The sequence below is a fragment of the Perca flavescens genome, chromosome 11 (assembly GCF_004354835.1).
Source record: "Perca flavescens isolate YP-PL-M2 chromosome 11, PFLA_1.0, whole genome shotgun sequence".
In the NCBI taxonomy this organism is placed as follows: domain Eukaryota; kingdom Metazoa; phylum Chordata; class Actinopteri; order Perciformes; family Percidae; genus Perca; species Perca flavescens.
Window position 1 is genome coordinate 34900943 of NC_041341.1, and position 12541 is coordinate 34913483.

General features: G+C 43.0%; 1 protein-coding gene across 1 annotated transcript in view; it reads left to right on the forward strand.

Annotated features, from left to right (window-relative positions):
- rrp1 (ribosomal RNA processing 1) overlaps positions 1-11307 on the forward strand; it is a 31456-nt gene extending 20149 nt beyond the window's left edge. The window contains exons 10-16 of the mRNA XM_028591476.1: positions 901-998; positions 2491-2510; positions 2611-2754; positions 5136-6382; positions 6476-6640; positions 9689-9755; positions 10909-11307. Coding sequence (XP_028447277.1) covers positions 901-998; positions 2491-2510; positions 2611-2754; positions 5136-6382; positions 6476-6640; positions 9689-9755; positions 10909-11120 — 1953 coding nt within the window. The 3' untranslated portion in view covers positions 11121-11307. The remainder of the gene's footprint in view (positions 1-900; positions 999-2490; positions 2511-2610; positions 2755-5135; positions 6383-6475; positions 6641-9688; positions 9756-10908) is intronic.
- The last annotated feature ends 1234 nt before the right edge of the window (positions 11308-12541 follow it).

The following is a 12541-nucleotide window of genomic DNA, read 5'->3' on the forward strand; positions in this document are numbered from 1 at the left end:
AATCAGTATGCAAAACCTACAGCGTGGAAGCTAATGTAAGTTTTGTGGAATTTTGGGCTTGCTGCTGTGTGTCACGGGGTCCTGGACCCACCATCCAAGTTGAAACCAGTTCCCTCCTCTCAGTTGTATATTCTAACTGCAATAACTTCTATAAAAACATCACACTGAATGTACTCGGCAAAAAAATAATTTGAACAAACTGCCCGGGGAAAGAAAATCAATGTGTAAACTGCTGTTTTTGAAAATGGCTTGCAATGCTGTGTGTTCTCCAAAGAGCTCTGAGGTAAGTATCTGAAAGTGTAGCAGCCGAATAAAGGTTGACTACTGTGTCAGTCACCCTCAGGCTCAGATTTTCTGTCTTTTATGGATCAGTCGACTTTTGTTAGGATCATTATTTATCAAAGAATGGACAAAATCACTGGAGTTCTGTCAAAGTTTGTTTTTACTTGCAAGTAGAGTCAGTTTTACAGCACCTCAGCGCAAGTACAGAAAAATGACTGAAGATTGTTCACAACAGTGTCTTTAAAAAGGAGTTGGGAGTCCAGTTAGTTATTCAGTTCCTGCAATCAGTAGCTTTTCTTCTTATCTCTGGTCAGGCCCGGCATCTCCTCCACATGATGCGCTCTGCCCTCAGAGATACATCCGGTGCTCTTTGTCTTTCATGATGAACACATGAGAGACAGAAATACTAAAACAGCAGTTTGGATGCAAATGGTTTAACAAAGAAGCTGAAGCAAAACCCTTCTAAGCATCCTTTTTCTTTCCTCAGAGCAAAATGGAAAAGAAATAATTTTAACAAATGTTTCATTTTTTACCCATCAGTGTGACTCCGATGGTGGACATTTGGAATGGTAATGGATTGGTTTGGTTTCTAATAAGGTGTGTTTGGGTCCTTTGCAGTTTGACTACGCGGCCCTGGCAGACAAGCTGTTTGAGTTAGCCAGTCGGAGCAGCACCCCCAGCCAGAACCGACAGAGACTCTACAAAATCATCAGAGTGTGAGTAGATGCTCTAACGTGTCTGTCTGTCTGTCTGTCTGTCTGTAAAAGAGCAGCAATCACTTCAGTCAGGCGCTGTGAATAATCATTTGGCAGCTCTGATAACTCAGATTACTTCCAGCTCTATCATTACTACCTTCATAAAAGTAAGAGCCCTGACTGAAACATTTGATGCAGAATTTATTTTACTTGTGGCCGGGTTAGCTCAGTTGGTAGAGCAGGCGCACATATATAGAGGTTTGACTCCGACCTGCGGCCCCTTGCTGCATGTCATTCCCCCCCCCTCTCTCTCCCCTTCCATGTCTTCATCTGTCCTGTGGAATTAAAGGCCTAAAATGCCCGTGTGTGTGTGTATGTTAAATAGCCATTGAAAACTAATAAAAAGACAATAGCAAGTGTCAAGCTACACAGCACCATTACAGCTTGGGTCTTACTTTTGTATTGGGAACCATAAGATTGTACTCGCTGTGCTTCAGCTGATTTTTGCATTTTGAAGGTGATTTATTTAGGGCATTTTAGGCCTTTTATTTGTATAGGACAGCTTAGACATGAAAGGGAGGAAAGAAGTGGGGAATAACATGCAGCAAAGGACTGCAAGTCAGAGTGTACTTACTTATTTACTTATTTATTTATTTATTTATGGGGAGCATTTTAGACCTTTTAATTCCACAAGACAGCTGAAGACATTAAAGGGGAGCGAGAGGGGGAATGACATGCAGCAAAGGGAGTCAAACCCCTGCGGCCGCTGCGTCGAGGAGTAAACCTCTATATATGTGCGCCTGCTCTACCAACTGAGCTAACCCGGCAACAAGTAAAATAAATTCTGCATCAAATGTTTCAGTCAGTGCTCTTACTTTTATGAAGGTAGTAATGATAGAGCTGGAAGTAATCTGAGTTATCAGAGCTGCCAAAGGATTAATCACAGCACCTGACTGAAGTGATTGCTGCTCTTTTAACTTTAAGAGGTCTGCTGCCCACCAGCCAATCAGCATTCAAAGAGCACAGCAGCATGTAAGGCTGCATTCACACCAAATCAGGTGTTGCGGCAATACGGTTTGTGATTCGGTCTGGGAGTGTCACTTAAATTATGTTTTGTCTGATTGGCAGTAGGTGATGTGATTGGCAACAGCAGCGTGACTTTGGGTTGTGTTTCTTCAAAAGTTCCATTTCAACCATTCGCCACAGGGCCGCTGCCCCCGACATCCCCTGTGGTCCCGACCGACGCAACCTCAACACTATCCACATTCAAATAGGTCTGCGGACTGGCGTTTTTTCCCCCACCAACGCCTGATTTTTTTTATTTTTTTAATGCACCTGAAGGCTGTGTAACCCTCTCAGCTGCTGTGCTGGTTCAACCATGAATGGACCTTTGCTCATGGTTTAAATCTTAGCTTCCTATGGTATTTATCCTGCACCGTGACGATCTCTGCTGAAATCCAAACTAATGAGTTTTTCTTCTTCTTGTCTCACCTTGCTGTGTGTTGAAATGCAGTCTGCGGGACCTCAACGAAGGTAGGGGCCGATGATCACACCTGTCCTCACACTTAGTTTGATATTCTTGTTCTTTGGCCTCGTCTTGTCTCACTCCCGTCTCTGCCTTAACTCCCCTCAGGCATCTTTCCTCAGGATGAGTATCCAGAGGAGGTCTCCACGGATGAGGATGATGAAATGTTCGGCAGCAGGAAGAGGATGAAGAGACGAGGACGTCGCATGGATGAGGAGGAGGATGAGGGCGTGCCGGTGAAGAAAAGTAAAGGTATCTCATGTTTGCACATTTACCTCCTGCCAATGCAATATTTTTAAATCTGCTGTGGAATTTATGGAGGCCGGAAAAAGTGAAAAGAGCAGTTTACAGCTTTAGTGCGTAACTTGTTGATATTTGCCAAATGAGCTGCTACGAAGCTAATTAAGATTAAGGCTTGTATCATGTGGACGCCCTGACAACAAAACTGTCGGCGCGTCCACATGATACAAGCCTTCCGTGACCGCGTGCTGCGTGAGTGATGCAATCTTCCAGCCTATGTCATTGTCGGTGAAGACAAAAAGCAGCCGGAACGTTTGTTAGAGGCAGGCAATTCACATCAAACATTACAGACGATGAACAAAGCAATAAAAACACGAGTCGTCTGCTGTGCGGGGCAGCTGCTCTACCTGTGCACTGGGCAGCAACTGCGCAAGTGAATAATATATTCCTCCCAATCATAGGTAAGGTGTATTGAAGAATAAAACATCAGCAATACTAAACTTAAGTAAGCTTTGGGTGCCCTTATTCCTGATGAGTGGTGAATTTGGAAGGGATTTGTCGAAAGGTGCATGATACATATATGGGAAAGCGCACACAACTCTTACATTACAGTGCAGTAATAATACAATGCCTTTATTGTCATTGCACATTGTATAACTACATTTGTTGTGCATCTCCTAAGGTTACATAATCATTCCACACATGCTCGCTAGGATTGGGTACCGTTGACATTTTTTCCGGTACCTGAAATTCGGTTTGAGTACCCAACGGTACCTTTTTCCGGTACTTTCCCTCTGTAATAACAAAAAATAATTTTGTAAAAATAATTCCAAACCTATTTATCCTTTTTACTTAGAACATCTTATTTATTTAGAACATTTTACACTCTACACAAATAAAACCCCTCCCTCTCTCCCCGCCCAAACCGGTCCCTACAACTCATTGAATCCAATAATTATTAATTTCTCACACTGTACTGGAACTTTTATTCTTGTATTTTCTTCTATTTTAGCCGGTTTTATTTTCGATCTCTTTGTAATTGCTCTTTAATGTTTTATGTAAAGCACTTTGAATTGCCTTGTTGCTGAAAGATTGCTTAGAAAGACGGCACCGGCCATGCACACAGGCGGGCGCCACCCCGGGAAAACGGCCACGAACGGCACGCAACCAGCAACATAGCTCAAGCACAGGGCTCATCGCTCGACCAGCCGCGACACCCCCCACCATCCCCCATCATCCCCCATCATCCCCCAAATAAACTGTCTGTACACGTACAAAGCTCTCAGTGCTTCGGCCAACGTGCAGGGACTCTCACCGTGGAAGTGCGGCGCCACTCCGAGCCCCGTCAGCGGACAGACCTGCCCCCACTGCTAAAAAAATCCTAAAGGAAACACTTTGGTATACTTTTATATTAAGATCATAGTAATTATTTGTAATTTTTGCACGACTTGTGTGAGTTCCATATTAAACCATCATTGGCTTCAAAGCTAGCTTTGATGCCATGACTCCTGCTTGTTAAACTGATTGAGGGTGAGTGCAGAGGAACATTTTACACTCTTTTTGTCCAACTCCGCACAGTAACGTAACAAAAAGCAAAACACAGGTTTTGAGTGGAGGTGGACATAGTTATTTTAGTAAGTGGACCACTTACAACAAGCCATAAAGCTGCGTCAGCCTCGACCGTGGTCTCCAACTGTGGCACCGGAAGATGACTTTTCCAGACTTTATTCCGCTTACAAGGCTCTGATTGGCTCAGATGTTTTCCATGTGCCGGAAACTGCACAACACCAGACCTTAAGAACACCTGTAATTGGACACTGTAAAAACTTTTCCAGCTCAGACTTACAGGTTGACATGCTTTTGCCATTTTTAATATCAAAAACTTAAAAATTGCAAAATTACATAAGACATCCGGTGAGTTGCATCTGTCTTGAGTAAGACGTGGCTGAGCGACTGGATTATGTGACAATTGCTGAGAGTATTGCCTGGGCCTGCATATGGGCCGGCATTCTGTTTCTGTGTAGGGCTCTTGAGTCGGAGGGAACACTACTGGGACATTTTAGCATCCCTTAAAGAGGGATGCTTGCTTTGGTTTTGACCAACTAGAGTTATCCCAAGGAGAAATTCTACCTCCTCGGATAAAACTGACCTCCAGAACACAGTGCTACCTGTAACTATGTATGTATATATAATTCCCATGCATTGTGTATGGTAGCCTTTACAATGTTATTTATTTACAGCATTTGACCGGCATAAAATCGGCATATGTCAGACTGACCAGCCGGTCAATCAGTTCATCTCTATTTTTATTTATTCATTTTTTTTTTAAATGAAGAAATTTAACTATTTTGTCTCCTTACTCTCCATTTAATCATGTCTCTCTGCTACTTCAGGGAAGAAAAAGGAGGCATCCACACTCAACAAGCAAAACGAGGAGCCGGTGAAAGATGACAAGGAACCAGCTGACCTAACTGCAAATAATGAAACCAAAAAGAAGAGGAGGAAGAGGAAGAAGAAAAAGAAGGCAGTGCAGGGTGGAAGTGCAGGTGGTGAGGGAAATGCAGAGAGGTCTGAACAGGCTCAAGCTCAAATTAAAGAGACGGAAGGAGGTGCAGAGTGTTCACAAACGGAAGATTTAGAAAAGGAAGCGCCGACAAAGCAAAGCTCCGTCTCATCTGTAGAAGTGACAGTGGCAGCTACTCCCGAGGGCCAGAGGGAAACTCTGCTCGTCTCCGAAGTAAAGAAACCGCCTACAGTTACAGTCACAGAAGAAACTAGCCCACCCGCTCCCCGCACGACTGACAACAAGGACCAATCGGAACAGTTCTCAAAGAACAAGAAAAAGAGGGAGACTTCTGAGCTCAAACCTGCAGCAGCAGAAGAGCAGCAGCCCGCTGTCCCAACAGAGCCGGAGACACCCTCTAATGCTGACGCTACAGTCTCTGGGAAGAAGAAAAAGAAGGTGGGCCTGAAGGCTAAGTCCCAAACGGACGAGATTGTGGCCAAATCGCAGCTCGACGCAGAAGCAGAGATCATACCAGTAAGTAGCGAGGAGTCAGCTGAAAAGAATGTACCGGACATCGATGCGCCAACCCCCGCCAAGAAGAAAAAGAAGAACCTGAAGGCAGAGAAGAATCTCACGGAGGTCGAGGTCGAAGCACAAGTCAATGGCGTCGGCACAGAAGTAGATTTCCCATTAAAACGTTGTGAGGGTCCGGTGGATGCAGGCCTTGAAGCTTTACCTGCTGCAGATGAAAGCACCGTAACCCCACTGAAGAAGAAAACAAAAAAGGATCAAAAAGAATCTGAGACTTCAGCCGCGGCGGTGGATACTGAGGAACTGCCGTGTGAGGTCAGCATGACAACGCCAGCAAAGAAGAAGAAGAAGAAGATGATGGCGGAAGCCCAAGTGGACGAGAAAGATCACACCCAGTCACCGGCGGTTGGCAGTGTTGATGCAGAACTCCCGTCTGATGAAATGGTCTCTTCCTCTGGGAAAGCGGTCAAGAAGAAGAAGAGGAAGATCCCTGTGGTGTTTGAGTACGAGGCCGATGAGCTGGAGGCGGCTGCCCAGGAGGCTACAGCGATCAAAGGCCTCGCAGAAGAAGAAACTGTTGCCAAGAAGTTAAAACCAGGCAGGGTGAGTGTTTAATGAGGTTAAATGGTTCAGAGGAGATGAGACTGAATTGCCTGTGACTATCTGATAACACCGAAACTCCTTTTCCGTTTTCAGGATGTTGGAGAGCCAGCCACACCTCTGCGCACTAAAAAGTCACAAAAGAAGCCAAAGACTACCTCCGCGTCTGACTTCATCACCTTTCAGAGCAATACTACAGTCCCGACACCACTCTTTTGCAAAACCAAGGGGAGCCCCAGCACCCCGCTGTCCAGCAAGAAGGTAAAAGTGAACAGTCAGAACTAAGCATCAAAGAGTTACACAAATGTGTAATCTGGATACTCTATGTTCACCAGCTAGCTGCTACCTTTGTCTGCTGTTTGGTGCTGAGCAGGTAGGGTACAATACTCCTGCTGCTGGAAATGAGCACCCCCCTCATATTACATAGTCATTTGATCTATTGTTGATGTTTTTTTTAAGATCGTTATTGGGGTTTTCATTTGTATTTGATAGTACAGGAAGGGCGTAGATGGGGGATGACACATAGCACCTGGTGAGCTAGAAGTCGCCCCTTGACATTTTTTTGTGAGAAACGAAATGCATTCAACACGTTTGTCAGGCTTAAAAGGTATACACATTTTCTTTACATGAAAACGCTTCTCAGTGTAGCTTATGTTGCTGATACTTGGGTGACTGTTAAGTTAGCTTCCGATTTGCACTTCCGATTCGGCAGTTAAAGGGAAACTGGGGGGGGGGTGGCTGAGTGACTGATCATCCCACCGATTTTTTGCGCCTCTTACTGTTGGTGTAAGCGTGACATTTTAGGTTAAGCAATAAAACTGGTTATTAAATCTGAAACTTTTAAGATTTCTGAAAGCTTTATCCTATTTTTGAAAAGGCAAAAAGGGGAGATTTCAGAGATTTTTTTTCACATATAGACCACAGCCCCAACAACTACAGACCCATCTCCAATCTCCTCTTTCTGTCCACAATTCCGCAACGCACCGTCACCTCCCAACTCAAAACCCACCTGGACTCCAACCAACTCTACAAAACATTTCAATCCGATTTATTTTAGATCCCAACACTACACCCACTCTCAACATCCTAATCCTACTCTGCCTCAGTGCTTCCTTCAACATCATCAATCACTCCATCGTCCTCCCCCTGCCTTGACTTCTCCCACAGTATCACTGGCACTGCCCTCTCCTGCTTTAAATCATACCTTTCTGACCACCACAAGTTCATTAGTATCAATACATCCAACTCTAACACAGCCCCAGTCTCTCAAGGTGTCCCCCAAGGTTTAGTGCTCGGTCCCCTCCTCTTCGTTCTCTACATGCTTCCCCTTGGTCACATCACACGCCAACATGGCCTCCCTTTCCACGTTTATGCCGACTACACCCAGCTCTACATCTCCACCAAATCCATTACTGCCGCCGCTCGCTCCACCCTTACAAACTGCCTCGCAAATATAAAAACCTGGATGCGAGCTAACTTCCTCAAACCCAACAGTGACAAATCTGAAACCCTAAGCCCCAAATCCCTCAACAGATTCTGCTATAACTTCTCCCTCTGCATCGATGGCTCCACTGTTCCTGCTTCCCCAGACAACTTTAACCTTGGTGTTTTCTTTGATTAAGGTCTCTTTGAACGCCACATTAACCATATTACAAAAACTTCTTTCTTCAATCTCAAACCTATTACCCATCTTTGCCCCTCCATCTCCTCAGCCGCTGAAACGTTTATCCATGCTTTCATCACCTCAAGACTGGATTACTGCAACAGCATCCTGTACAGTATAGGTACTACACATCTACCAAAAACCTCGACAAACTACAATACATCCGAAACTCTGCCTTCTGCCCTTCTGCTCACCCACCCAGAGATCACATCCCCCGTTAGTTCTTTAAAACCTCCACTGGCGAATCCAGTTCAAATCCAGTTCAGAATTCTCATCACCTGCAAAGCCCTCCACAACCTCGCCCCCTCCTACCTCACTGACCTCCTGCCCCGACATGCCCCTACCCATAACAGATGCACTGAAGACGAACACCTCACCCCTCTCACCCAGTCCAAGCACCGTGACACGGGGAGACAAGGCCTTCTCCATTGCTGCCCCCTCTCTCTCTTGAACTCTTTCCCCCAACACCTCAGACTTTCTCCTTCAGGACCCACCTATTTAAACCTGCTTTTAATCTGTGATTATTTATTTCTCATAGCTGTATTTGTATTAAGTATACTTTTAATGATTGTACTGTTTTTGTTTTGTTTTTTATATGGAATGCCTTTGAGTACTCTTTAAAAGTGCTATACAAATACATGTATTATTACTGGACCAGGTCCAGGTCAAAAACCTGTATACCTAAATTTGACAAATCAGGAGTACATAATCCCAGATTTGCTAAAGTTTCTTTTAAAATGGTTTCAGATTTTTTTTAAACCTTTTTTTATTGTTTTTGTGAAAATGTAACTAATAAAAAGCATTCTTTGCTGAGGCTATATTGAGCGAATGGCTCATTTGGATTATTTGGCGGTTTACAAACACAAAATGGTGTGACAAGGTGTCATGGAGGGATATTTCCCAAAAGCAGAATGCAGGAATCCAGGCTAACCGAAAAGGCGAGGCTTGACCTAGTCTAGTCGGCGCATGCTGGCTTTGTGCATTTCACATTGGCCAAGACAGGCTGAGGAGGCAACTAGGTCAAGCCAGGTGTTGGAAAATTCGATTGGACTTCGGACTGAAGTAGAGAACAGTAAGGGGTAATGCAAGAAAATGGAGGATCACAAATTCAAGTTATGTTTCCCTTAACTTTACCCTTAACTGCCGAATCGGACACTGCGAATGGAAAGCTAAATAAACTCACTTTGTATTTACTTGCCCTCCAATTATGTTTGCACTGCTGTGTTAATGCATTTTTGAAATGATATTAGTGTCTGGCACATTTTAATTAGCAGACTAAGCATCGACTGGTTAGACCGACTGGCTGCAATAATGAATGCAAAGAAATGCCTTTTGTTTTTACACACACACACACACAGTACTCTATATATGAAAATATGCTCCTCGTTCATCAAAACCGGAATACTTTTGTTTTTACAGAATCTTTAGTTATGTTTTGACGGAATACAAGTGTAGAAGCTACAAAGAACTAAGAGGTACAATAAGTTTGTAGCATTGTATTGTAGCATTCTCCACAGTCTTTTATCTGCAAAGTCTCCAGCCCCTGCCTGTGGTCAGGTTGAGTGGTAGATTTAGTCCTTTCAGATTCTCTCTTCATTGCGTCGTTCTCTGATGGTAAAAACGTTTTCTATGTTTTTATTCCACAGAAGAGTCAAACTCCCAAATCAGAATCCAAGAAGGTGACCTTCGGTCTCAAGAATAATAAGACTGCTGGTAAGAAATTGGATGCAATTTGATATTTATAATCAATATTAAAGCTGTATTCAATGTAAATAAAAAAATAAAATTGGATCACTTGTTAAGTCAAAACATTCCAGAAGTGTTCAGAGCAGACTGTACAGCCTGTCTCCAGTTCCTGTTGCAGGATGTGGAAGTTAGGGAAAATGGCTCTTTGGATAGACTTCATTTTGTTGTCCTGAGTAACTCCCTTGATTTGGGAAACACTACAGCACGACAAAGTCAAATGTGAATAACGGAGAAACAGACACGTTGATGGAATACAAATCCACAGAGTACAAACTCAACGGCAGCCTCTAATAATAACTCATTTAATCCCACTGTGAAGTTAAATGGCCGTGGCTGCTGTGAAGGATCACTAACTGCCCCCAGTGATGGACACTAAACGCGTAGACAACGGACTAAAAGAAAAGCTTTGGAAAAAAGTTTAAGAAAATAACGTAGCATGAAAAGTAAAATAAAATCTTTGCTTGTTTAATTGGTTTTAATTTAATTTTAAGCAGTGGCAGACATGCGTGCCAATTAGCATGAAAACATATCCCAGAGAACAGTCGACTCGGTACACACGTTATTAACCCCTAGGTTCATTTCGCGCTGGATTTGTCTTAAGTAATTTTGTTTAAAAAAATAAATAAAATCCCCAAAAATCTTTAGGTTTTAGACTATTGGTTTGACAAAACGTTCGATGCATTTGAAGACCTCACTTTGGGCTCTGGATATTGTGATATTTTCCATTTCTTTTTTTTTTTTTTTTATTAAAATAAATAAAATAAAATATTCAACCAAGAGAATAATTAGTTAATTGAAAGGAAATTAAGAATCAAGATAACCTTTAGTTGCAGCCCTATTCAAAACCTCAGCCTCTATCCAATGAGTACAACTGTGATAATTATGGCATCTTGAAGTGATTGTAACTCAGAGTAACCATGGGAACACACACTGTATGCATGCTATAAAAGAGATCGTATTCTCAACCACTGTTTCCAAAGTCAAGAATGACCTTTAAATCCTCATCTTAGTAGTATTTTAGCCGGAGTTTGTGGTTCTGTCAGATTAATAATAACGTTATAAATCCAGTGAATGTCTTGGTAACCGTGTTGCCTGTACTGTTTATCTTGTCATGCTGCAGAGTTTAGGAAGACCGATCGCAGCCTTCTGCTGAGTCCAGACGGGTCATCACGAGTGCCCTTTGACCCAAAGCAGAAACCCAAGTTTGGGGTCTTAAAGTCTCCGCCCACACCACTCTCTGCCAGAAAGACCCCCAAGGCCAACAGGAAGACCAGCTCCAATACTCCAAAGAGCACACCTAAAAGACGCCCCACAGCAGCAGACTTCTTCTAACGTTCCCCGCTGACAGACTGTAGATAACAGATGTAATGCTCTCTGTGAACTCGTCAATAGACTCATTTCAATTACATCCTCTTTTGGAGAGAGATATATAGAAGTATTTTTATGTTTATCTGATCTGTTGTTTTTTGCCTCTTTGAGTGGCTCGACGTTTTAATAAAGTTACTCCCTTTTCCAATGTCATAAACTTGTGTGTGTGAGATCTTAAAGGTGCCCTGGCATTCAAAATGTACTTGTATGTTATGAAATATGTTGGGTCCGTGTGTGTGTTATGTGGTGAATATGAAAATGAACTGCTACCTCCTCTGTCAGCTCTAGCCACTGAACAGAAATAAGCAGAGAAATCAGACCAATCACAAAAGCTGGTCAGTCTGACATCATGTTGCCTGAGCTCATTACTATTCATGAGCTTGCCCAGTTGGGCTGGGTAAAGAATTCTAACAGCCTGGCTCTCATTGGCTAGCTGTTAGCCAATCAAATTCAAACAGCTTAGCTTGTTTAATATTAATGAGAACTGGCACAAATCGAGCTGAGTCTTCTTGTAGGCTTTCTATACCACGCTAGAATGGCTTGAAACAAGGTAACCAAGGCATTTTTTCCACAAAAAATGTTAGTCCATGGTAGAACTTAAGACATCACCACAAAGTCAATAAATACATGTGGCAGGGAGAAAGGAGAAAACAAAAGAATTAATCATGATGTGTACTCCATTTTACAGAGTTTAGACAAATGTCTGAAGCGCATAAAACAAAGAATAGTAATGTGTACCTCTGTATAACTTAGTCATTTCTATTGTAAAAAATGTGCTGCTCAGACAGGATCGGGCTCCGGTGGGAACGCCACTTCTCCTATTTGTACTACTGCGGCGCCCGTTCAAATCATGCCCGTTTTGCTGCTCCACACTAAACCCTGCACTTCCTCCGGTCCTGGGCAACACACACCATGACACAGTCTCTTCACATACCCAGGTCACGGTCAGACACCTTGCAGATTCAGATTTTACTCACAAAACATCACAATTAAAATATGATGCATTATTATTCATCAAACGATCCGGCATTACGTATTGAAAAGCTCCACCTTTTAATAATGCCTCTCTCACTCTTCACTTTAACATTTGAATGCAGGACTTTGTCTGCGCGCTTTTAATCAATTGACTGTTCTAGACCCAACATGCTTCTAAAAAAATCTATTTTTATTATAGTAGCTACCATATGGAAAACCATACTCTATCTGTCATTGGGTGCAGATTTGTGTTGATGTGTGTGTTTGTCATGATGTTTGGGACCAACCAGACATTGCCTGAGGTAAAACCTTCGGTTTGCTGAGCTGTCCTTTTAACTGATTGGTACAGCTGTTTCAGAGCTGAGACCAGTGATGGGCCTGGTGAGAGTATTCAATAATCAACCGCTGAT